The sequence below is a fragment of the Ambystoma mexicanum genome, chromosome 10 (assembly GCF_040938575.1).
Source record: "Ambystoma mexicanum isolate Mex_15411 chromosome 10, UKY_AmexF1_1, whole genome shotgun sequence".
In the NCBI taxonomy this organism is placed as follows: Eukaryota; Metazoa; Chordata; class Amphibia; order Caudata; family Ambystomatidae; genus Ambystoma; species Ambystoma mexicanum.
In genome coordinates, this window is record NC_090932.1 from 1407442928 (window position 1) to 1407470823 (window position 27896).

Consider the following 27896-nt stretch of genomic DNA (forward strand, 5'->3'; position numbering starts at 1 on the left):
CCTGCAGGTGAAAAAGAGATGTGCAGATGTGGCTGATGAGTGATCTGCCCACATTGACTACATGACTCCACACACCACCACAAAACACCTCTGCTTTCAGAAGTACTGCCACAAAAGACTTCAATACCCACTATCAACATTGCTTTGTCACCGGTGCAATAAATGAATGTTCTCTTTACAATACTTTTATTTGAAGCATCATACAAAGGTGGTGTGTACAGGCCATGGAAAGAAAATATAACCAATATAGTTTTTTTTTCTATACTGCTTATTACCATGCTTTATAGCACTAGTGTTGATAAAATTGTGTACTAAATTGGAGGGGTGTAAATATTTCCCGCAAATATGCCAGTGTGATGGAGCGTAGCAAGGGAGCCCAAACCAATCAAGAGGTGTTGGGGGTGTTGGGGGTCTAGCCCCCACCCCCCCACCACCCCAGAAATAATTTTAAAACGCAAGCACACACAATGACATACATAATTTAAATTAAAGTACCTTCTGCCCTGGTCCTGATGTTTCCTCCCAGTGCTACAGCTCCTGCGTAGCATAAAAAAGAAGCAAAGAGCGCTTCCTGGTTCGTGCACAGGAACCCAAGAGCCCGAGCGCTGATGACTAAGAGCCCATCTCCCTTTGTATGTGGTAGGAGGCGCAGGAGACCCTCCCTCATACATACACACATGCAGTTCATCAGCCAGCATCCCCAATGGGCCATGCAAGGTTGGGGAAGCAAAATGCCCCTTTTTTACATGGCTCACTGGATAAAATCCAATGAGCTGCAAGACTTATCCTTGGCCTCAACCCTGGGGACACATCTCTCCAGCCCTAAAATGTCTCCACTGGCTCCTGGTTTCTGCAAGGATTAAATTCAAATCCCTCTGCATCATCCATAAGGCTTTCTGGGGCTGGGGACCACGGTATCTACAATAGGCTCTCACCAAATACTCTCCCTCCAGATCTCTATACTGCTCCAGAGCCAACTCTCTGCGTGTCAAGCGCTTCTCTAAACAGCAAGCTGGTGGCCAAACTCTTTCTTCGGCTGGCTCCTTACTCTGGAACAGCCTCTCCCTTCCTCTCTGTATAGAGCCGTGGGTTGGTGCAACCTTGCCCATTATGGAGAAGTGCCAGTGGTGCACCGTCAAAGAATGTATGCACAGGGTCGGTGTGGATGGAGATGAAATACTGTTGACTTTGAAGTCATGGACATGAACTGCACTGTTGGTAATAGTGATTTTTGAATACATTAATGACTCATAGACGGGTGCTACAGAAGAAAGCTACCAGGGTAGCTCAGCAGGTTGAGTGACTGTTGCTAAGATGTTATATATTTAAAACTGGCTGCAAATCCTATGACTTTGCAATTCCTTATAAAAATAAGTGCTATAAAACGTATGCGGCCAGGGGATATGTTGGGCTGCTAGCTTGCTTATATTCAGGGTAAGGGTGGGGGAATTTTTGCTCACGCAATGAAAATCAAAAATTGCCACCCATGAACCCACAGTTTAATTTCCTAATCACTGCTGTCAGTGCAAAAGAAGCATTTATTTGTGATTACGCAGCTTGACAAGCATATGGCAGCTTTAGAAGTGTATCCTGTGAAAAAACACAAAGGAAAGGACAAAAACAGGGTATTTGTGACAGACAAAAAAAAACGTATTAACGTTCCAACGTGATCTGTACATCTTCGCATCCTGCAGCACTGCGAGCCGTGCTCTTGCTTGCCCCCCTGCTTCCTGGAGGAGGCGGGGTTCTGCACGTCCACGTGACGTATCACGTGACTGGTCCTGGCCAGAAATAGCCAGCACAACCGCCCGAGCGGCGTGGATAATTCTCTGTGTAAGGAGCGCTTTGTGCTTTTGAACGTATTAACGTTCCAACGTGATCTGTACATCTTCGCATCCTGCAGCACTGCGAACCGTGCTCTTGCTGCCCCCCTGCTTCCTGGAGGAGGCGGGGTTCTGCACGTCCACGTGACTGGTCTCGGCCAGAAATAGCCGGCACAACCGCCCGAGCGGCGTGGATAATTCTCTGTGTGAGGAGCGCTTTGTGCTTTTGAACGTATTAACGTTCCAACGTGATCTGTACATCTTCGCATCCTGCAGCACTGCGAGCCGTGCTCTTGCTGCCCCCCTGCTTCCTGGAGGAAGCGGGGTTCTGCACGTCCACGTGACGTATCACGTGACTGGTCTCGGCCAGAAATAGCCGGCACAACCGCCCGAGCGGCGTGGATAATTCTCCGTGTGAGGAGCGCTTTGTGCTTTTGAACGTATTAACGTTCCAACGTGATCTGTACATCTTCGCATCCTGCAGCACTGCGAGCCGTGATCTTGCTGCCACCCTGCTTCCTGGAGGAGGCGGGGTTCTGCACGTCCACATGACGTATCACGTGACTGGTCTCGGCCAGAAATAGCAGGCACAACCGCCCGAGCGGCTTGGATAATTCTGTGTGAGGAGCGCTTTGTGCTTTTGAACGTATTAACGTTCCAACGTGATCTGTACATCTTCGCATCCTGCAGCACTGCGAGCCGTGCTCTTGCTGCCCCCCTGCTTCCTGGAGGAGGCGGGGTTCTGCAAGTCCACGTGACGTATCACGTGACTGGTCTCGGCCAGAAACAGCCGGCACAACCACCCTTGCGGCGTTGAGCCCTGGAGGCAGTAAGGGCTGGTGCTGTTTGGCTGTTTGGCGTGGTCGGCTGTTGGCTGCAGTAAGATAGGTACAGATTAACCACCGTCAGCGGACAAGTATCTGCCACTTGTTGTCCCCATTCGGATCAACTACGGTCTGTTCAACATCTTTTAAGAGTATTAATTCATTTATCTGTTTAGCCGGTCTTTGGGGAGGAGAGACGGACAAAGGCTGCTCCTCAAGCCATCGGGCGTTCCCTAGACGGCTAAGATTTTATATGTAAATTCAGCACAAGCAAATAATTAAGGTACTGTTTGGCGCATTTGCAAGAATTCACTTCCACTCTCCATTTTTAATTTTTTTTATCCTACTCTTGGATCCTCTCTTTTAAGCAGCACTTACCTATCCTGTTTTAGTACCTATTTGTCTAATCATAATTCTTATCTATTTGTATTTATACTCTGTGATAGTATTACTATAAGGTGACCTCCGTACCCTAAGAAGTGCAATTCTGAATGGGCCAATCTTGGTTCAGGATAATGCCGAAACACACAAGCGAAAACAAATGGGCAGTACGCCCGGAGGCATCACCCTGCTAGTGCCTCGAACATCAATAGACATACATCTCCAGCTGATATAAAATGTTTCTTTTTTGAGTCTAAACCCTTATCCTGTGACTTCACTTGTAAACCAATTGACCCTTGTTTTAAGTTCACCACGGGCGCTCAAGGCTCGAATGTAAAAAACTTTTTGGGAGTTTCTGATAACACTCTTATTAAAGAGGGCGTAATCCCTCTATTAAAAGAGCTTCACCCTATGCCTGTAATATGTGAAGCACCTGGATCCATAGGGTCAAACACCAATTCCAACAGAAATCTAGAGCCTCAAACACTATGTCAGAATTCTTCAGGTCTTGCTGGTGGGGGGAGTCCATTATTACATGACTGTCATGCTCCCCCACCCCTGATCGAAAGCTGCTGCGGTTCATCGGATCCTCAGCCTGCAGTAATTGAGTTAAGCTCGAACTCTTCCTTTTTGGAAGGGGATAATTGTCGGAATTCATTAAAGCTACCTGAAGTTTCTTTCATATATTCAGACACAGCACATAGTTTGGTCGCCTCATTTGCTGCCCCCACTCCCAGACGCATCCCTGACATCTCGGCTAGACCACCTGATGACCCTATTTTGCCTTCAGTCATCTCTCCGTCCATTCTGATTGAGACCACGTTGCATGCCATGAATTTGGCCATTTCTTCTCTTTTTAAGCTGTTTGAAACGCTCGACCGAAAACTGCAGGCACATGATAAACAGATTGAGAAATTATTACATTGGCAAGCAACGCTTAAACATAGTATTGAAACGAATATCCGAAAAAAACGAAATCCAAACGACAAATCACTAATTTTTGACAAGCCGCCTACCGACCCGATTACACAACCACAAGCTATAAAGTTTAAGACCTTACCTGCCTTTCCAAATGTAATTCACGACAATTTTTCTCTGCCCCAAAACATTGAAAATCCGAAGGACAAATCTTTGTCGGACCCTGTAGTTCCTGGAGACCAACAAGTGTTTAACATATTCTCACTTAATGGATCTGAGCCACGCGAAATAATACTTAAGCCAAAAAAGAACCTGGTTTGTAAAAAAACAAAAAATGCTAAAGATATAACAAAAACGGCAACCTCAGCAACTAAGGCCTTCATTAAAGCCCTATCCTTGCCCAGGAAGAACACCACGATGGCTGCGGAAGCAGTACAAAAAAAAATAGCGCCTTGGCTAATGCTAAGAAAGCTAGCAACAAGCTTATGACCTGCCCTGCCGACATAATAGCTTATGACCCACTAGACGCGCTGGTTGAGGCTGCCGAACATGATAGGGCGGTGAATACACAAGCTTCATTTCCCTTAGTACCCCAATTTGCGGTGGTACAAATAAAAGAGGGTGCTACCCTTGCAGCTTCATCACCTTGTTCTCCTGAGAGGATCTCAGATAAGAATGTTGAAGCCAGACGGAATGAAATCAGAAAGGAGATTGACTACTATATGTCTAAACAAAGACCCTTGAATGCCCAAGTAGAGATGCTGAAGGATCCTAATATTCGGGAGATACCCCATATAACAGTCCAGAAAATAATCGTGGCACAGTCACTCATTACGCCCCTGATCCCTGAGCTCTCTTCTTTAAAAAAAAAATGTCTGCTCCCCTTAAAATTCCTACTAATTCTGCTAATACACCTACCACCAAGCAACTCACATTTGGTGCATCTGAAATGCCTATACAACAAGTAATAAAAACTGCGGTGGAAGAATATATGACCAACTTGAACAAAAATGCTACATTACATACGAAGTCAGAGGCTGACCAACATACTATGCATTCACAAATAACTGATCTGAGCCGATATCCAGCTGGTCCTGTTGCAAGGGCTGATACACTTCCTCAACAACAAAACCACTCACTGGGTACAAGCTGGTTGCACTCTAATAGGTTTTCATCTTTACCACCAAAAAACTCGAAAATATCACCCAAACAAACGCTATATCCATTGATCATCCGATGCAGAGATATACCTTATGCGAAGTATGATTTAAATCGCTCCAGTATACTTGCAATACTAGCTGAAATTCCTGCGTTAGACGATCTGCAATCCTCCGATATTGATTTGGTGGAATTTATCTTCGATAATGATCTCTCTGTTGCACGGTTTTGGGTGTCCTCACGAGTTGTGTTAAACACTTTGTGGCTTGCTAAACGAGAAATATATGAATTAGGGTTCGAGCTTCTCACTGCTGTGACAACTCAAGTTCCTATTTCTGCGGTGCAAAATCTATCAACGCAGACATATGTCTCCAATCAGAGACAGCGTTTATGTGTTCAGTCGATTAACCAAAATTATCATCCAATATCTCAATCTGTATCAAAGCAGTCGTAACTTACTTTTCAATATCCTCTGCCATCTTTGTCCATGATAAATTGGAACACTCGAGGCCACGGGCACCTATTGAGGAATGGTTCCAATAAGTTATCGCAGCATGATATTATTTTATTTCAAGAAACTTGGCTCACGGAGCGGCCAGTGTGGGACAACTTTGAAATAGTTTTTAATCCTGCAATACGATCTGTGAAAGGTCGGCCCATGTCCGGTCTCCTTATGGCCTTAAACAAGTCCTCAGAAATTGTTCTAGAACACCAGTCTGCGCCAAATCGATATACTCAATTGATAATTATCACAATAAGAGAACAAAGATATGCGATAGTAAATATATATTGGAATCCAGCTGCAATGTCCACCAAAACATTTCTTAAAGATCTGGAAGAGTTATGGTTAGAGATTATTAAACTCCCTATATACCCGCATGTTATCCTGGCGGGCGATTTAAATTTGCACTGTCTGGATGCCCCCCATAAACGTATGGATAGCAGACTGGTCTCCTGGAACACTTTTATTGAGACAAAAAACTTGGTTATGTTAAATGGCTCATGCTCGGCCAATAGCCCGCCACAGAACACATGGAAAAAAGGACACTCTAGTGCCATTATTGATTTCATTTATGTTAATCGTGAATTATTCTTGATATTAAGTTGTTTTGTTTGATCTCCACTGAGGACAGTGATCATAACATATTGAATGTGAAATGGCACTGTATTGCTTCACAGGGAAAAAAGGAGATATATAATACATACCACCCCTTATTAGTAAACAAAGGTATGAATAGATTACACTGGACTGAATACAATTTGGCGAAATTCGCCAGGGTATTTGAACAGACAATTGTGTATGAGAGGATCTCAGGCACCAATAAGTCACTCGAGTATAGTGACTTATTGCATACATTCGGTACAACAAACAAGGCGAAGACTATGTACTCTCCCTTGCATTCTTTTGACAGGGAAGTTCAGCGCCAAAAGTCCTGGTTTAGAAGGGAAAAAAAGGTAGTTTTGGCTTTGCCTATCCAAGTGAAATGGCAAGCCCTTAAATCATTGAAAACAAAACATAAAAATTGGATGAAGGCCCATCGATCTATTCTTTATCAAACTGATGGAGAATGTATGCTCCAAAAGATGGGGTCAAAAAACTCTGCGCAAATATGGGCACTAATTAATAAGACCAACCCTAATACACAGATTTCACTACAAATCAATGACGTAGCAGAGGCTCAATGGGTTGAACATTACACAAATTTGTATGCCTGTCCTGAGACTACAATTTCACCACTTAGTCAGTGTGATCCAGGAGTTTTTACTTTGCAATTCTCAGTAGCAGACATTTTATTTTATGTTAATAAATCTAGTAGATCGTGTGCCCCTGGTCCAGATGGGATCTCTAATTACATGATGAAGCAAGATCCGAACCTATGGGCAAAGATTTTATATCAACTCTACTCCACAATCATGCGCACTCAACAATTGCCTAAATCATGGTCACACTCTATTATTGTCCCGGTGTTCAAGAAGGGTAATAGACAAGACCCCTCAAATTATAGACCGATTGCCCTTCTTGATACACCGGGCAAGATCTTTGCCCGGTTGATTCTCAGAGATTTGCGGGCTTGGATAGAAACCTCTGGTAATGCCGATGTATTCCAAACCAGATTTGTTGCAGGTAAGGGCACGGCAATAAATATCACAGAAATCAATGCGATTAAAGCTAAGTGTGAATGCCTTAATCAGCCCTTGTTTTTAGCTTTCGTGGATTTTAAAGAGGCCTTTGATTCAATCGATAGACATCTTTTAATTAGTAAATTGATTAAAATGGGCGGCCCCGGTTCACTAATTAAACTGATTGTGCTTCTCCATACAAATAGTGCAATTCAGATAAGAACTACTTTAGCTGGGCATCTAACTACTGAAATTCCGACAGCAAGAGGTCTGAAACAGGGCTGTATTCTGGCGGCCACTATTTTTAACCTGTTTATACTGGACATGGGCAAGAATTTTATTGATATCAACTCAGATGCTCCAAAAACTCGGGTCTCATCAAATTGCATGGTTATTATATGCGGATGATCTTATTTTAATCTCTAAAACGCTCTCAGGTCTACAGCGGCTGATAAAAGGTCTTTCACTGTATGTTCAAAGAAATCATATGGCTATTAATTTAAGCAAAACACAGATCATGCAATGTCATAATAAAAAATGTCGCCCCTTAAAAATCGTCCATCTGGACTTTCCAAGAAGAGTTCATCTCTATTACCCCACAATACAAATATTTAGGAGTGATTATTAACAATCTGAAGTGTTATATTCCCTATGTCCAGGATATAAAACAAAAGTTGCAAACACTAATATGCCAAGCTAAAGTCCTCTTGCATAAATTTCGTAAATTTACATGTTCTCAGATACTTTTATATTATGCCCAAAAAGTTCTACCGATCATAACATACGGCTCTGAAACTAAATTACCAAGAGACCGTGTGTTTTGGGATCGATTCGAGGGAAAATTTTGGCGAGCAGTGTTTGTTACCGAATTCAACTCCAGGGCCTTTGATATGTTATGAGCTAGGAGTCCTTTCAATGTTTGTGTTTTATGCGTGGAAATTGTGTTCGTTAATGAGGAAATTTTTGCTGTGTATAAATTGTTCAGATTTATCTTATATATTGGCTATATACATGCTGAAATCCACACATTTTTTTCCCAATAAGTGGAGAAATTTTGTTACCAATCTTTTAGTAGAAGCCGACATTACTATTGAATTGCTTTTAATTAATCCCAATCGTGCTCAGAGAAAACTATATCAGCATGACTGGATTTGCACTTTAGAGTTTTGCTCGCGGTATAAAGATTATAGCGGTCTGCCTTTCGGTACGAAAAGAATGAGAACTGCAGCCTCTTATTTACTTAAATTCCCCTCGCCCCACTTCAGAAACAACTATCTCCGATTTAGACTTAATCTATGGCCCACCAGAGAAATTTTATCTCGAAGAGGTCAAATAACAAAACAAGAAAATATTTGTTGGTTTTGTCAATTACCTGAGTGTGAGGAAACTTTAAAACACTTGATAGTAGGTTGCTCCTATGATGATAACTGCTTAACTAAAGATGTACTTTGGTTTAGAATATTCTCCTCACCTCTGCAAGCTGTCCGTATAGCTACTGTCCAATTTATGTTACCACTAAATCTTGAGATAACTGAAAGTACAGCTTAAATATGTGTGTTATGTAACTAACGTCCTCTTCACATGTGGATTACTAGTGGTTTTAACGATGTGATAATTCGAACCTATTGTAGATTGATTTTTTAAATGATAATCCAGATGATGTACATATATGAATTGTGATTTTACCACCTTTTGCTGTTGTTGTATAATGATGAAATGCTGAAGGAGAGGGGTTGTAGGGTTTTGTTGGGTACTGATTTTGAGTTTGATTTTATTTTGAATTCATTTTGATGTTCCATGTGATTAATTTGTGTTATATTATAAATTGAAAGGTTGATTACCAACCAACCAACCAATTAATAATAATAATAAAAAAATAAACACATTTCAAAGGACACAAATGAATGTATAAATTCCAGAAGCATGTTTCAGTTTGGAAATGTCTTTTGTTGTTTTTTTTTTTACCAGTGTAAATTGCACATTTGGTAAACTTAAGTGTGCCCACCATGTACATAGCCTGCTTTTATCAGTGATAGCTCCCACCCCAGTGATATTCATGGCCCATTGCTTCCCGTGGTGTCCCTTTCAGGCCAGATGAAAGAACACAGGCAGTGCAAATGGAGCCTGCTTTATTAAATCTTCAACAGTCAATATGTCTTCATCATTGACACAGACGACTCCAAAGTCTGCTTTTAAAAATTGTCGGGATTGCGGATAGAAAATGTCCATGACTGATCCACTCTGACTGATGCACACCAAATCCATTTGTGGTTCCTCGGAGCAGACCATGACACCTCCGACTACTCCAAGTGCCAGTCTATGACTGTAAAGGCCTTGAGGGAATGGAAGGGGAAGCTGAAGGTAGGCAAAATCCCTAAAATAAATTCCCTTACCACATCCGTGAAACCTACGCCTGACGAGTCGAGAGTCGACTCTCCTCAGAGGAAGAAGGGCAAGTGGTCCAGGTCAAGGAGCGGCTCACACAACTCTTCTTCGTCCTCGCAGAAGTCGAAGAGAAGGCACCGTAGGTCGCCTTTGTCGACTTCGGACGCTTCCCCAGAAAGAGTTGCTTGGCCACCCAAGAAATCCACTCTGGCCGAGTGGGAGGCCTTCAGGACTGAAATACTTTTTTGAAAAGCAAAAACCAAGCCATGCTCCTACCGCGCCTTTGAAAAAAGCCGGGAAGGAAAGTTCTCGCGTGCCCTGGAGCCCGGGGCAAAAGCCTGATCCGTATAGTGAGCCTTCGAGGCCTCGATCTGATGTCTCATCGAAGGATCACTCGAGCCATAAACACAAGTCAAAGTTGTTAACGCCATCAACACCTTCGGCCGGCAGCGCCTCTGACGACTGCCAAACCATCAACATTGACGCCTGCTGCGCCATCTTTGCACCATCGACGACGAGCGCCCCAGTCAAAGCTATGGCGCCGATAAAGAAAGCCTCAGTGACTACTCCAGCGTTAGTCATTATTGTCAAAACCCATGATTCCTGACAAAACTTATGCCCCACAACCTAGGAAATACTTTTTAAGTCTCTGTTTAATTAAAGATGAGCAGTCTGACGAAGAGGCCCCGTTTTGCCTACAATATGGTACGCTGTAATGGTTTTATAACATGGCACACTCCAGCCAGGGACTCCTTCCACTGACAATGACTGTGTCGCACAATAAAAACGCTTTCTTGAACCAATCTCAGGTTCGTTATTTGAGAAGGGCCCCAAGCCATCTCGCACCCACCTTAACAAAACACCCCGTGTCGCAATGGACCAGGAACCAGGCCGGTGTGTAACAATATATTTATTAATTTTATGGTCAAATAAAAATCAAGCAAAATCAAAAAATTGGGCAGCAGCCACCACAATGGAAGGCAGTGGAAAGGAGTCAGTACAAAAAGGGAAAAAAAATCAGATTTAGAATTCAGCCCACCATGCCAAAATGGGAGGCCAGAAATGAAAATCATATTTAGGAGCAAAATGGCATAATCGGATCTCAATTGCGGTGGAAGAGCTAGGACAGAACATTTTGTTGGTACACTTCAGAGATGAGGAAGCTCATAGACTACTAAGCAGTGCACCAAGGCAATGTGCACACAAGGTAAGTGTCATGATCTCTGCTTCCAAAAGATCAGGACTTGCCCGACTCCCTTGGAAGCAGACCCATAACCCCGAGTGCCAGCCAGTCCCAATTGGGACCTTTTGGACCCTGTCCTGGCGCCAGTGGCACCAGGCTCATAAAGATGCCCAGTCCCAGCGCTGGAAGCGCCGGGCTCATAATGCTTGGGTGGACTTACCTGCAGCAGACCATGCTGCTTACTTACCTGCCAGTTGAACCCTTGATCCTCTTCTGTTTGGGACTACTTTTCCTGTTGGGTGGGGCAGGAGCCACTCCCTAGGTTCAGAACACTGGAACTCTTCTGGAAAGCAGGAACTCTTTTCTTAGGCGTGGCTGTGGAAGGAGACACCTAAGCACTACAGGAGGCTATTTAAACCACACCCGATGGATGAATCTTGCTTTGCGTTATTCTGCATTCTCTGCAGCAGAACGCTCATCGTGTTTTCTGCTTCTGATCCTGGGCCTAAGGGAACAAAAGCTTACCATCCTGGAATCCAGTCTTCAGCAGCACCTGTAAAGACAAAGAAAGAACAGGTTAGCACTACGGTCTTCAGTGGCAGCGCATCTCTTACCTGGTCCATCAGCTGTCACCAACGCCTCGCGCTGCATTCCGGCATCTGAAAGACAAAGGCTTACCTACTCTTCGCATGAACCGGAGGTCTTCGCACTGCATTGCAGCATCTGAAAGACAAAAGCTTACCAGCTCTTCGCACGCTCCGGAGGCCTTCGGCGCTGCATCCCGCATCTGAAAGACAAAAGAAGGTGCATTTAAAGACATTGGGCAACTTTATTACTCACGTGCCATTACTCCTTCCCACGCCGAATCCAGTGGGTATTCCAGCACCCTTCAGCTTCTCTAAAGCTCCGAACTTGTACCTGCAAGATAAAAGGGACAGTTAGTGCGCATCGTGAAGCAGGCTACAAGCGCTTACTTACGTGCTTCCAGGCGCTTCTATTCCTCACGCGGGTTCGATCCTCAACTCTCATCAGCCCGCCATCCGCCATCGCCGGAACCCTGCAAAACAAGAGATATCATTACAAAAGACTTTTAAGACATTTGAAGTGCCCAGAACTTACCGTTCGTGCAGTTAACGACGGACAGCAGTCCTCTGAGGTCAAGAGGCCTGTACCCTTATCCAGTGAAGAAACTGGTTACGGCACCCTGCCCCGATGCAGATGGAGAGCTCGGCGTTCACTTACCTAAGACATCTTACTCTTCGAGTCAGACATACAGTGCACAGAGGTCCAGCCCAAAGAGCCAACCGAGTGTTACACATCACCTTTGAAGATACGGCATTCACCCAGTCAAGACCGGCGCCTCTGCGGGAATCAGGTGAGCGTTACAGTAAGAAGATCGCTTTTTGAAAAGCAAAACTAATGCAAAAGAAAACACGCGGCAGAATGGAAATTTGTTTCTACACAGGGCTTGGGATGACAGGCAGCCACGTAAAGGGCTTGGCTGTCAAAACGAAAATCATTTTTTAGGACAAGGAACAGAGGCACACAACAGATAGGATTCTGATAGAAACAGGTTACTCTTAATGGGACTACGGTTGGGTTTTTCTATGGGACAAAAGCAAATCGGAATTGGTAGGAAAGCACCCAATACACGGGCATATTCGATTTTTGTTACACAAAAACTAATTCTGTTTAGGCTATATTTTAATAGCTATAATTATTAAGGAAAGACACTTTGACATGAGGTGGTTGATTTCAAATGTCACCCAGCTCACTGTGAATCTCTTTATAGGGGAATTAATTGATTTACTGCATAATTATGCTAAGGATTTATACAGACTATTCAAGGACATATAAAAGGAACACACTAACATGCACAGGCTAATACAGATTTGTCTATAGAAAGGTGAACGTATTATACTGGCAATTTGGGATTTTAATGGGATTTCAATGGGGTGCAAAGGTCAGAAGAGCGGGATAAGCAGTTTAGGGACTGGGCTTAGGTGCTACTTACAATGCAAGCTTGAGTTTGGGATTCTAGAAAGTTAGCGAGATCTCTGGACAGGGGGCCAAGGGATCCGGTCACTGGGACAGCTGGGCCAAGGTATCTGGTCACTGGGCTCTCCTGGATGGGATGCTGGACAGCTAGGTTGGATCTCGTCATTTTGCTCTCCTAGATGGGATTTGCTAGGCAAGGGATCTGGTCATAGGGCTCTCCTGGATGGGGTCAGTTACCTCCTCTCCTTTCTCCCTGGATTTCTTTATGGGTCTGGATCTGGATGGGTGGATCTGCCTGGATGGGTGTGTCTGGTTTCATGGATCTTGCTATAGATGGAATGGCTGTCTGCTTTCCTGGATCTTGAATGGATTCTGAATGGATTGTCACTTGTGTTTCTCTGTCTCCCCGTTATATAGCCAAAATGACATCTCAAATTTACAACCTGGTGGGGAAGTACTCTGGAATTATCCTGGGATAGGTCAGCCTACCAGTACTCTCTATTCCCCCTGGGTCGATTGTTCAGGGGAAATTACATAATTTTTATGTGTGCATTTATGACATTTCTTTGTTTCTCAAGTATACTTTTTACCAAAAATGAGTTATTGATCAAAACATCAAACTTCTACTAGCCACCGCCATGAAAAGTAGATAGACGGATTCACTAGGTCACAGGGAATTGGACAATCCCATTGCTGACTCTGTGCAAGGTTGCATCGCCCTTTGGCACATTTTCGCCTTTTTTATGAAATGCATAATATTTTAAATTCTGCCAATGACTACACATATTCCCCATAACATTTTCATCTTCCCACTTAGTTTCATATTTGTCCTATTTATAATTCACCCGAAATGCGTCTTTCATAACCAGTGCTAGAAACATGTACTTAGTCTATTACATTTGTTTAAAAATCACATGGAAAACTGGCATAATACAAAATTACTCCTTATTCAGCTTGCTGGGATAAATGTCTTAAAATACAGAAGTTCTTTAATGTCAATGGGGTGGATTTGTCACAAGTGTGGGCGGTGATGAAGACCCCCACGCAAACTGTCTCTGCCAGGCTCTGCTTATAGCAAGGGAATTTTATGATGCCCTTTGAAGTTTTGACAGTTCCTCCTTCAGAGTGGGTGCTGGAGGAAAACACACCTCTCGGTCATGCACCAGCCCTACTGGCTTCCTTTGCTCGTTCCTCAAGGGCTGCCTAATAATCTAGCAGGGCAGTGAATCCTCACACTCTCGGTCCTCATAGGTCATTGTGGGCTGGTTCACTTAGGGATGCAAATTTTCAGTGGGAGACAGGGCTGGCCAAGGGATCCAGTGCCTGGGCCAAACCCAAGTTTTACTGGTTTCTGAGCCTTTTCCAACCCACATATTCAACAAGCTTTCTGTGAGAGCAAAACTGTCATTTGACATTTAACTTTTAAGCAGCATCTTCCTTATTTTCAAAAGAGCAGATTCACACGTGTGAAGGTCTTTCATTTCAAGTTTGCAAAACGCGGTTCTGCAGACCGGGGATTGTTTTTCCATTAATCTTTTGAAGGGTTTTTGCATGTACTCTTAGTTCAGGGATACTGCACAGGATTTCTTTGATATTGACATGGAAAAAGAAACGCCACGTTATTTGTTTGATTTACTGTAATTTGAGTGCAATGGTTCCCGTCCAAGGGAAACAAAGCCGTGTTGAGTGAAAAGCAGAAGTGCCCTTGATGTAATTTCTCAGCAAGAAAATTCCGTTCTTGGGATGTATTGCCTAACTTTTAGGCAATCGGATGAAATAAAGCATGCAGGAGTGTGTTTCAATGGAGTGCACTTTGTGGTGTTTTAAAAGAATTGAAGAACAAATGCAAGGCTGTCTTGAATGTTGTGCGCAACTTTAGGATTCAGATGACAGAACAGTAAATGTAGTGCCGTTCTGAATGCAGATCATTTTCTTATGTTTCAACTGAAAGTAAATCAAATGTAGAGCCATTCTTTGGGTGGTAGTGTTCAATGCTCGCCACACATGTGCCAGGAAGACAAAAGCACAGCCGTTTTTGTGGCACTGTTCCAATGCGGTTTTCTGTTGAAGGGGATTTCTGCTTAGGGCCTTAAATGTACCCCACAACGCCTAATGTACCAGAGAGTTTCATTGCAGAGGAATAGTGACATGTGTTCCAAGTAATTCAAAGAAGGAGGGATTTTTCATGAGTCCAATGAGTTTGATAACGAAATAGCCTGACACCTTTACCTCCCACTCCTATTCCGTCTCACATCTCTATGCAAACACTCCTTACTACTCATGTCCTTATAACCCTATATGATGTTGCACCACAAACACAAACCAGCATTTCAGAAGTTCTTAAAGAATTAGATGTTGTTCAACACAATGTTTCCATCAAGGAATTAACTAGGAAATCTAAGTTTACTCCTACGTTCCCTTCTGATAACGTCATAGATACTTTCTATCAGGCAGTCATTAAGGATATCCATTCATTGGAAGATTTCGGTGCAATTCGCAAGCCGTGTTATAAGCACAATCTTAATAAAAATGAGTTTCAAACAATGGTACATTTGTCTGGCAATTCTGAATTGATTATTAAGGAGGCCGACAAGGGCGGGAACGTTGTTGTCATGGATCGTGCTGATTATAGAACTATGGGCATGCAGCACTTGAATTCCGCCAGATGTTATTTGATTCTTTCTAATAATCCTTTGAAGACTATTCATGCGACAGCCAATGATCTGATTACCAAATGGCATAAAATAGGCCTTCTTACGGATGTGGAAAGGCAATTTTGTCACCGTAGACGGACCTATTATGCCCACCATTTATTTCCTCCCAAAAATTCATAAACAATTCATCAATATACCAGAAGGGAGACCAATAGTGAGTGGGAGCGGTGGTACATTGGAACCTATCTCTGTCTATATCAATGAATTCCTGTTACCAGTGGTGCTTAACACTCCTACATACATTAGAGATACCATGCACACTTTACACATTCTTGACAGTTTAGATTTTCAAAATAACAGCTGGCTTGTGACTCTGGATGTAAAAGCATTATATACCTCTATTGATCATCACAAAGCATTAGCAAGTGTGGACTTAGTTTTCCGTGAATTTTCTGCATCATTTTTCGAACACAATTTGATGATTAAAGAATTTTTGCTGTTTACTTTACAGAATAATGTTTTCGTTTTCAATAACATGTACTTTAAGCAACTAATTGGAGTGGCCATGGGTGCTAGCTTCGCACCAGCTTTGGCCAACACATTCATTTGAACAAAAATGTGTATTTGGGAATGAAGCTTTTTCACCTTACATGAAACTGGAAACGTTATATTGATGATGTTTTGTTAATTTGGACTGGTACACAAGAACTATTGCTTGAATTTGTGGCCTATCTCAACAAAATGATTGGGGTATACAATTTACTTTGACCTACAGTCAGACTTGCATAGATTATTTGGACCTTTCAATTGATGTTACTCCAAATGGGTTGGTGACAAAAACTTTTTGCAAATCCACTTCTGTCAATTCAATATTGCATGCGGACAGCTGTCACAAAAATCATGTCATAGCGAATATCCCTAAAGGAGAGTATATTCGCGCTAAGAGAAACTGTTCCGAACCCTTGTACTTTGATCCAGAAAGTATTGCTATCAAGTCCCGGTTCTTGGAGAGGGGCCATCAACATATCTGCCTCGACAAGGCTCTCATGTCAGTACGTCAGCTGAAAAGAGCGGATCTGTTAACTCCTAAAACTCGCGAGAAATTGCCTATGCCTCAAAAATTCAGGTTTATTACTAGATGCAATTCAGATAGTCACAAGATCCACAGAATTCTGGAGAAACATTGGTACCTGCTCCATTTAGATTCTGACATTGCCAACTGGCTTGTACCCTCTGTTAATATAACATTTAGCAAAGGGAAATCTCTTAAAAATAAACTCTGCCCTTCATTTATGTGCCCACTCACTCCTAATTCTACGTGGTTAGACCCTGCCCGTGCTGCTGGTTTTCACAAATGTGGATTCTGCTGCATGTGCAAGTACACTCTGGAAACTTCAAAGGTCTCCTTTGGAGATAGAGGAGACCACACTATTAAAACATTCCTCAATTGCAATTCAAATTTCGTGGTTTACTGTATTATTTGTACATTCGGATTGCAATATATAGGCATGCAATATATAACTGTCTGTGTTGAGGCCCCTTAAGGCTCGTATTCGGGAACATCTCGCCACAATTGGCAGCCAGGAATCCAAATACCCACTGGCCAATCACTGGCAAAAACTGCATCAATTAGATAGTAAGGATGACATTCGATTTGTGGGCCTTTGCAAAGTGTCATTGCCGCCGAGAGGAGGCAATCTCGCGCTTAAATTACACCAGTTAGAAGCGAGACTCATCTGTAAATATCGTACTGTGTTTAGAGGTCTAAATTCAGAACATGATTTTGCAACCTTTTTGTGAAAACCTACTGTTGTTCTCTTCTTTATTTTACACAGGTATCATGTTTTCCCTCGCTTTTTTTGTGGACAGGAGTACTTTATTTACACCCAAGTGGTCATTTATAATCGTGTGGGGTCCAGTGATCCCTCTACAAAGGACTGTTTGCAATCCCGTTACCTCACATTTTTCTATAGCCGCGCATTCACAGATGGCAGATGCAAAATTTATTTAACATCTTTCCCCAATTCCTACTAGAATGCTCTAGTAGTCGCAATTCTCTGCAGTTCAATCCCCTTCATCTATATGAACCCGTTTTTCCTTTTGGTTATTCAGCTCAACAGCAATTGGTGCACGAGGCGCAAATTTCCTTTTGTTCTCAGGCCTTACTAGTATATATTTATCTTGGCGCCCTCGGGTTCCATTTTTTGCAATTAGTAAATTTTTTGCTGTGCAACTCACTTTATATACATTTTTGTGGAATTCCAGCCCTGCTAATTTTTAAATTCAGAACAAGTTAATCTCTGCCTTTTTGCGGGGTTTGGTAAGCGCCTTACTTTTTGGGGAAAATTCACTCCTGAGGTATTCATTTCATTTCCATCATTCCAATATGGCGGTTTTCTCTCCTGACCTATTCGGCCATGTTCTAAAATACCTTGTGTATTTAAATAGTCCTGTTTCTATCTCTATGATCTGGGCTTACTTTCATTTCATTCAGTTCAGCAGCATTGCACAGGTAAGACAGTTTTTCACGGCCCCCTGGCCGCTATGATACTTCTAATTAGTGCATGAGCACGTCTCAATTAAGTTTAGAGAAAGTCAATTTTTAGCTTTTGCCCATTCTTATTTGCGCACGCACGTCATGCTTTTGCGTTTCGGGTTTCCTCTGGCACTACGGGTAGCTGCATTTTAGCAATCACAGTTGTTACATTAATTTGTCCATGTTTAAGTGATACTGAGGGAATTTCTTTTCCCTTACAGAGTTCCGCAATTGCGAAACAGTGAGGTATGATTTGTCATTTAATCTCACACTCTCTCGTTCTTCCTTAATTTCACATTTGTGCTTGAACAGTGTATTTAAACACTTCATATAAAATAAAAATCTTTTCTTCTCTCTTCCTTTTTAGAGAGTGCATCTGGCACTGGCCACGATATACTTAATTGGTTAGGCTTGCTCTTGAAACTTTCAGGTACCTTTTATTTATGATTCCAATTTTGGTTTTTTTTAGCGGCTTTTGCCTCTTTGACTGCGCTGCTATAGCTGTTCCATAGATGCATTATAACTAACTCCTTGCAACTTGTTTGTTTCTTTACCCGTGTTTCTTACATGCATCCCATAACCTATGGATTCTCCATTCAATTCAATCCCCTCCTAATATGGTACTGTGCCAGTCCTATTTATCTATTATTTTTTATTTTCGTTAGTTGCTATTTGATTTTATCTTAATATATATGCTGTAACTGCTGTTCTTTTTGGCCTACCTGCACTTGTTTGCTCTATGTCCTTACTAATGTCCTTATCAGTTTTTGATTGATTTTTTTTCACAATGGACGACTTTCATTCAAACTGTTTATGTTGTGCTGTACTATTTTTGTTCATCATTAAGTTGTGCATTATGTTTAGCCTCAGATGAAGAGTCGGTGATGACTCGAAACAGGTGTCAGGCTATTTCGCTATTAAACTCATTGGACTCATGAGAAATCCCTCCTTCTTTGAATTACTTGGAACACCTGTCACTATTGCACTGTTCAGCGCAGTGAGACTGAGAACTGTCTGTGTTCATTTAGGTTTTTAACTGTGGGTGGCATCTCGCAGTGCTCCCACACCCCTCAGCCACCTGCAGCTTTAGTGCTTCCCCAATTTCTTCAGTGTACAAGCGCTGTGGACTTTGACTTGTTCTGCCAAACCTGTGTGTTTCCTTCATTGCAGAGGAGCCTAGGATGAAGGACCAATATGATAATCTGCAGACTGCAAGTGGGGTGGATACCTCACCTGAACTAGAGTTTGGGAAACCACCGGCTGGGGAGCACTCTGATGCATCCTACAGGCAACTCATGTCAAAGGTAGTGGATTACATGGGTTGGAGTAGGGCACCATTACCGTACGAATAAGATGACCTTACTGACCTTCTAGACAAAGGTCCACAGTTAGATCCTATCACCATTCCATATTGCCTTACAGAAAAGGGTGGCACATAACTGGGAGACCCCGGAGACCAATCCAGCTGTTAATAAAAACTTGACAAAGAAGAACCGCCCGTCCAGTAGCGACCCCGACTACCTGTCAAACACCCCACTCCGGAGAGTCTGGTGGTGCAGGCAGCTACTGCGACATCAAAACAGGTGGCATACTCTACAATCCCTCCTTATAGGGATGAAAACACATAGCTGGATGGGCAGGGAAGGTATTCTCTGGAGGGAGCTTGGCACTAAAATCTGCCAACTCCGCGTGTGCCCTTGCAAAGTTTACGTTCACTCTATGGGACTGCATTTCCATGGCGGCAGTGCACATACCCGAGGGGGATGAAAGGTACTGCTTCTTGGCCATAGTTGGAGACGACAGAGAGGCCATGTGCGAGTCTCAAGTCCTGTTTGGATTCTGCTGATGGCATCAGCAGAACCATGGCTACCAGCACCGTTAGGCGCAGGTTTGCGTGTTTGAGGAAACGGGCTTTGCACCGGACCTGCAATCCAGACTTCTCAACATGCCTTTTGACTGGTCTCATCTTTTTTGGCAACAAGGCTGATGAGAGTCTTGAGAAGTTGCAGACCTCAAAGACAGCAGCCAAGTATTTAGACTTCGCTATTAGGCAACCTCAGCCTTTTTGACCTAGTGGACAACCTTGAAGAGGTAGATCGTTTTGCTACTACTCCTCAGTTGGAAGGGCAAGAGGAATGGCTAGTCAAAGGGGCTAAAGAAGATTTCCTTATGGTGGACAAGGAAGGGGTGCAAAGCCAGCTCAAGCAGAAGCTTCCCTACAATCGTACGCTGCATCAGCTGCCTCAAAACCTCTCTGAGGTCTGGTCGGGGGCAGGCTGTCTCAGTATTTAGAAGAATGGCGAGACATTACTTTGGATGCTTGGGCTCTATCCACCGGGGAACAACTCTTTTTTTCCGGATCCGCTCCTTGTGCAGGAGATTTTCACCCTGCTGGAGAAAGACGCTATAGAACAGGTGCCTGTAGCGGTGAGGAACAAGGGTTGGTATTCCCCTTATTTTCTAATACCCAAGAAGGACAGAGGAATGAGACCCATCTTGGGCTTGAGATACTTGAACTTGTCCTTCCTGAGGAACTTGTTTAAGAATGTCACACTGTCTCAGATCCTTCAGGCCCTCCAACTCCAGGATTGGTTGGCGTCATTGGACCTTCAGGATACTTGTTTTCATGTGCCAATCCAATCCAGGCACAGAAAATACCTGAGGTTCGCAGTTGGCGGTTATCATTATCAGTGAGTTCTGCCATTCGTACTGACCTCTGCCTGAGGGTTTTCACCAAACTCATGGCGGTAGTGGCAGCGAGTCTCAGGAGAGGGAGATTCACATCTACCCATACCTGGACGGTGAGCTGATCAGGGCGGATCTCCCGAACAAGCCCGGGATCATCTCAACGTCACCTGCCACACTCTTCACAGACTGGGCTTCTCCCTCTATTACAAGAAGTCTCATATGACACCTTCTGAAAAACTTCAGTTCATCAGAGCTGTACTGGATACTTCCTCAGGAAAGAGCTCGCCACCCAAGGTGAGGGCTCAAGACATTCTTCAGATGGTTACCAAGTTTCAGAATGCTCACAGTCTACCGGCCTTCAATTTTTTGAGGTTGCTCGGCCTCATGGCATCCTGCATTTTTCTGATGCCAGAGGCCCGTCTGAGAATGAGATCCCTTCGATTGGCTCTCAGAACTCAATGGTCCCAGTTAAATCTTCTATTTATTTTATTTTTTTATTTATTTGCATTTTTAAAGCGCTCACACAGCCCGTGGGAATGGAGGCGCTGTTACAGGAAGTAGTTGCATAATTGTTTCTTTTGTCTTCGTTGCGTATTTATAACGTGCTTAAATAGCCAGAGGTTTCTAAGCGCGGACCCGGGGATCGAACCTGTGTTGCTTCGTGTCGTCTTGTGTCCAAGGCGAACACGTTGCCGCTGAGCTCACCTCCCGGGACCTTCTGTGGTGTGCCTGCGAGGACAACATTCTGAAAGGAGAACATTTTTGGCAACCATGGCCAGAGATGACAGCAGTGACGGACGCATCACTCACGGGGTGTGGAGCCCACACCAACGATCTGACAGCAGTCGTTGGTCTTCATCGGAGTCCAAACTACATATTGATCATTTGGAGCTGAGGGCAATCAGACTAGCGCTTGAAGGCCTTCTAGCCCTCTGTAAAGGGAAAGAATGTCCTGATAATGACGGACAATACAGTGGCCATGTACTACCTCAACGAGAGGTGGTGTAGGGTCACTACCACTGTGCAAAGAGGCAATGCAGCTCTGGTACTTGGCAATTCAAGAAGGAATATCTCTATCGGCAGTTCACCTAGCCGGAGTGGAGAACACTGCATTGGACGCTCTGAGCAGGCAGAGCACAGTGTCCAACGAGTGGGAATTAGCTCGGAAAGTCCGTCAAAAGATCTTCACCCTTTGGGGAATCCCGAAAGTAGATCTGTTTCCAACTTGGGTGAACTGGAAGTGTGATCTGTACTGCTCCAGAGAATTTCCCCCAAGAGGAGCTTTAGGAGAGACGTTCATGGTGGACTGGGAATTTCCACTCCTGTACACATTTCCTCCCGTCCCCGTCATTCCTCACGTGATCAGAAGGTTGAGAAAGTTTGGGAAATGCATGATTCTAATTGTCCCGGATTGGGCCAGGAGGACGTGGTACCCCGACCTTCTGGACATGGAGGTTTTGCTTTCGGCCAGAAGGCCAGCAACAAAGTCTCTGTACCGTTGCCGTTGGAATACATTTTGCAACTGGTGCACAGAAAAGAAAGTAGATCCTTTTCTATGTAAAATACAGGATGTCGTATCCTTTCTGCTATCTTTAGCTAATCTGGGGCTCCAGATTGGTACTATTAAAGGATACTTGGCGCTGTTCATCTTTAAGCACTCGTCAGAGAAATGTTCCTACTTCAAGATTTCACTGGTGACACAATTTCTAAAGGGGCTCACCAGTGTGTCTCCCCCCGCCCCTCTCTTCCCCCCGATCTCCATTCCAGGTTCCAGTTTGGGACTTTAATCTGGTTCTAAAATTCCTAATGTGTGCACCTTTTAAACCATTACACTCACGTCCTTTAAGGTTGTTAACCTTTCAAACCATTCTATTGGTAGCTCTTACATCAGCCCTTAGAGTGAGCAAGTTGCAGGCACTATCGTCCAAGCCACCCTTTACTATCTTCCACAAGGACAGGGTTGTTCATAGGGTAAAACCTTATTTTTTGCCCAAAATCATTTCCGATTTCCATTTAGGTCAGAACATTGTTGTACCTTCTTTCTATCCCCCAACTCATCCTGGCAAGGCGGAGGAAAGACTACATAGGTAAGACCCTCATAGAGCGTTAAGCTTTTATATATCTAGAATGTCGAAGCTACATATTGATGACCAACTTTTCATTGGATATACAGGTCATAAACTGGGTCAGGCTGTATCAAAACAGACCTTGTCCAGATGGATCATTCTGGCCATTTCAGAATGCTACAGGATGGCAGGGAAGGATCCTCTGGAAGGTTTAAGGGCCCATTCCACCAGGGGCATGGCTACCTCTAGAGGCCTGCAAAGGGGCGTACCAATTAAAAACATTTGTGAAGCGGCAACGTGGTCTACTATCCACACATTCACAAAGCATTATTGCCTGAAATCTTCCCTCAGTCAGGATGGTACCTTTTGATGGGGCAGTCGGTCCATGAGAACAATTAAAATACATATAAGATCAAATTCTACTCCCTCCTCCAATCCTAATACTTCTGTGGGAGTATGTCAAAAGATGAGGAAAACGTGGGAGGACACAATCCATTCGAAGTTACTTACCCCTGGTAACGTTCTTTCAACTGGATGTTTCTCCCACGCATTCCTCATCGCCCTCCCATCCTACCCCTCAGTAGAATTTCCTGTGCTATTACAGATTCTGTTCCTTCAAGGCAGAGTACGGTCCCTCCTGTGTTTGGCGGGTATTTCTGCTGTAAAAGGGAAAAAACAGAACTGAAGCCAACGGGTGCTGCGCATGTTATATATGCCTTATGACCTCACCCTCGACAGAGGCCTCCGAGGGACATTCGACGCCATCGAGGCACAACGCCCTCTGCCGAGAAAAAATTATAATTTCCGAAGCAGCTGAAGCTGGACAGACAACATGTGTCAAAAGATGAGGAATACGTGGGAGGAACATCCAGTCGAAAGAACGTTACCACGTTTCAATTAGATGAGTAGGATTACTCCAATCTTTATTTTAGTTTTCCTGCTTAGTATTTGTTCTTTCACTGGGACAAGTAGGCTGACCCAAGGAAAGATTCTCACTCTTTTAGCATATGGTCCCTCACAGTGACGAGTAAGATTGCTCCAATCGTTATATTCGTCTTTTAGTGTTAAAGGTTTACAATCATGCCTTTCATTATTTCCTTTTCTTTTACTTTGCATCAGTGAATCCATGGACTCAAAATTTGGCCCATAACAATTGACAAATGTGATAGCACAGAGACCCATCTTCTCTTTCAGGACCACCCATCTGCCTTGATATTTCATACAGCATGCATCAATTGAAGTCGTCGTACCTGTGAGGGTGTGGAAGATGGAGACTGACGCAAAGATGGCATTCCTTTGGCTATAAATCTTTATTGATGCTGAAAAATAAAGAGAAAACCCTGATTTTCCCATCTTCTAAGAGGGGTTTCTCTGCTTCAACCCAAAACACTTAAGGAGTCTGCCTGAATGTCCAGGAAAATAAAAATGTCTGTGTCAGAAACCGATTTCCTTCCCTAACACTTAGAAAGGAGTGGTGAGTCTTCTGGCTCCAGAAGAATGACGGTCTTCTGGACAACCGCTTCTGGTTCCAGTGAAACAAAGGACTGTTCCCCGAGGGAAGGACTCCCTTCCCCAGGTCACAATCCTTTTTCAAAGTGGAAACAAAATTCCAAGTAGCAGTCTCAAAGAGGACTACAAGGAGATTCCAAGATGGCAGCCGAGCTGGGTAGACGTGCGTGAGTGTTGCTCCGTCCCCCAGCTCGGGCCGCAACAATAAAGATTACAACTAAGCACACACCGAGCCCTCCGAAGTTTACCCACCCTCCACCACACGACGGAAGGTGAAAGCAGGGAGAAGAAATGAGCCTGCCGAACGAGCCCGCCAGGAGAGGACGGATCAGATCCAACGATCCAGCCCAGAACAGCCCGCCCCCCAGCGAGGAAGCCCGGAGAAGAGCAGAGTCGCCGGAGGTGTCCCCCGGCCCCGCTAACAGCCAGAAGCAGTGAACCGTCAGATGCAGATAGAAGACCGGGGCGCAAGAAGCGCAGCCCGACCGAGAGCAGTGGGCACACCAACAGCGCAAACCCCAATAGTGTGAGCAGCGGCCTGAAGGAAGGCGCCATCCCGGCAGAAAGAGCTGAAAGAGGAGGCAGGGCCTGGAGCTAGGCGCACATCCAGCAGAGAGGAAGCAGACGAGGGTGAGGCCCGGAGAAGAGAAGGCGCTGGCCCGGCGTAAGAAGACGCGTACCCTACCAGCTCCGGTCTTCCAGAAGGGAAGGACGCAGAAGTGAACGGAGAGAAGAAGATTGCAGAACCCAGCGGAGCCGCTGAAATAACAGAGCGCAGGTACGAGGCAGGGGAGAGATTCCGGGAGCAGCGGAGAGGGCGCCGCCTCCCACACAGTCAGCAACAGCACGTCCCCGGACACCTACACTGGAGAAAACACGGGACACCAGGGGAAGGGGAGATAAGAGAAGCGAACTGTACCCGGAATAATTAAGAGGACCCAAATATTTAACCCAGCATACCTCTAGGGAATGCAGCCCAGATACAGGGGAGAGGGCCTCGCATCCCCCCCGCCTCCTTGAGACTATTGGACGCAGGCCGCGGCCAAAACAGGAAGGGATCGCAAAGCAACCCAGAGACACGGGGTCCCCCCACCGAGGCACCCTCAACCCACAAAGACACAGCGAGAAGTACCCCGCGACTGGCCAGGGGGAAGTCCATAACGGTCTCACAAGGGACAGACCCCCAGATAAGGGGGACCACAGTAAAAGAAGAAACCGCAGAGGAATAAGAGCAGACGAGGTAAGGGGGAAATAAACCCCCCCCCACAAGAGACCGATAAGGGGAAACCAGAGGACACATTAAAGAAGACTCCTCTGAAATACAACTGACCCCCATTAAAGAGCGACGAAACCGGGGAAGCATTAACACTCAGGGGCTGAGAAGCGGGACACTAATAACTCCAACAGACATTACGCGGCAGGGCCCAATCAAGTGTTGAAGACAAAGTACCACAAGTACACACCCAGATCCGAAGGCCTAAAGTGAATAAACAACGATAAAGAAGCCCGCCCGTAAAGAAATACACACATTGCAAAAGCCAGAACAAGGCTTGGGTTACAGGCATCTTCAGCAAACAAAAGCAGACCCAAACAGGATCAAGATCTGACCCAAATCTGGGGCATAGGACACTCGGCAACCAAGCAAACTGACAAACAGAAATGCAAGGGGGAAGACCCATCAAAACGGAAAGAAGATATAGAAATGGCCTCGAGAGACGACATGAAAACCTGGTTCAAGGAATTTCAGGACCAATTCATATCTTCCACACAGGCGCAGTTTATAAAACATGAAGGGGGAATTGAAACACGCAGTCCACAAACTGAAGGACATAGAAAACCTAGAGGAGAGAACAGATAAACTGGAAAGTACGGGCCAGAATATGGATGAGGAAGCCCTCCAACATGCAGAAGCACAAGACTGTCTAGAACGACTGGCAATGGAACTAGAATCCCAATGCGAAGATTTGGAAAACAGATCCAGGAGATCAAACATAAGAATTAAAAATATGCAGGAAACGGTAGAGGATAAAGACCTTCACACAGCAGTACAACAAGTATTCCAAGACATACTAACGGACGGCACCGGAGAAGAAATTCACATAGACAGAATACACAGAGTAGGCCCCGGAAGGACGGGGGAGCCCGGTACCCACCCAAGAGATGTACTAGTGGCCATGACACAATACACACAAAAGGAACACATCCTCAGGAAGGCCAGGACAATAGAGCAAATAAGAATGAATGGCAAAGAAATACTGTTGTTCCAAGACCTAGCACAATCCACGCTCAGAAAGAGAAGAGAAATGAGCTAGGTAACTAAACTCCTAACGGAAAAACAAATACGTTATAAATGGACATTCCCTTTTGGCCTCTTCTTCACATGGGAAGAATGACAATACCGCATCTCCACATGCGAGGAAGGCCTCAAGATCCTGGGGTGCCAGGAACAAGATTCGGAGCCCCCAAATGCTAGAGAAATCCAAAGACAAAGGAGAGAACCGAGTAGATGGCAAACAGAGAAACGAAGAACAAGACTCCAATCCCGCAAACCAGAGAAAAACTAAGCTACCTCGGAAACAAAACTGTAACGCTCACCTGGTATCCACGGGGACGTCACTCAACCTGTTCTGACCTCTTACGACCTTGAACCCTTCCCTGGAGTCTACTCAACTGGAGACTGGGCCTGAAACACAGGATTGGTAAAGTTCAACTCCCTATTGTCTCTGTGTGCTTGAACCCCTTCTTCCCCGGCGTCCAACCCTTCCCTTTGATCTACAGCTCATCTTGTTTTCTTGGAAAGTGTGCTCTCCGTCCTGCTTTCAGCGCAGGGGCGCATTGATTGATGTGGGCTCGTTGCTGCCTAGTTACTTCACTGGCAAGAGTCTGACAGGTAAGTATAATGAGTCTTTTGAACACTTCTCTAACTTTGTTCCTTTCCTTCCTTAGATGATGGCCTGCGTCCGGGGATGGTGACGTGCTGCTGAGATGAGTAGCGCTGAAGGTGAGTGAGAGCGCGATGCGACCCTTTCGTATTTGTATTGAACTGAGTTCTTTTTCTGTGTCTTTTAGGTGATGCGACGTTTTCAGCGTGGATGCTGGTTATGAAGAAGAAATGCGGTGAGTAGGCACGGTATGCGGCGCCTCTAGATGTTTCCACGCTAACCTGGAATTTCTTTTCCCTCTTGCAGATGGATGAGAAGTTCCGGAGACAGAGTTCCCCCAGAGCGGCTGGGATTCAGGTAAGTGTTTGAAGCTCGTACAATCTTTAACAATAAGTGAAGATTTGCTGAATGCTTACTAATGCCTTTTTTCTGTTCTTTTCCCTTTTCCTTAGGAGGCGGCGTGCCGGGATGGGAATGACACCGCCGAAGATGCCCGCAGAACAGAAGAAGCGATGAATGATGGGCAGAAGTGCCTCAAGGTAAGGCTGTTCCTAACAGTGTTCTTGTTCTTGCCGGAGCTGAGCGCAGAAGAAAGATGCAGGCCTACTGGAGACTGATCCGAACACGGTGAGGGTCACGCTGCAGGTGCAGAAAACACAAAGCATGTTTCTCAGTCTGGGCGTGGCTTAAATAGTCTCTGGGTATCCCATGTGTCTCTGGGCTGAACCACACCCAAAAGACTAGACTGCACGTGCAGTTCTGGGAACCGA

The 27896-nt window shown here is 44.6% G+C and overlaps 1 protein-coding gene across 8 annotated transcripts in view; it reads left to right on the forward strand.

The window, feature by feature from the left end:
* The window catches only part of ALKBH2 (alkB homolog 2, alpha-ketoglutarate dependent dioxygenase), a 248924-nt gene that overhangs the window by 153149 nt on the left and 67879 nt on the right, over positions 1 to 27896 (forward strand). For 7 of the 8 annotated variants that reach the window (XM_069619441.1, XM_069619442.1, XM_069619440.1 and 4 more), the window contains exon 3: positions 18349 to 18411. The exons of the other annotated variant lie outside the window; for it this stretch is intronic. In XM_069619441.1, the coding sequence (XP_069475542.1) occupies positions 18349 to 18411 (63 nt within the window). The remainder of the gene's footprint in view (positions 1 to 18348; positions 18412 to 27896) is intronic. 8 annotated transcript variants of the gene reach the window in all.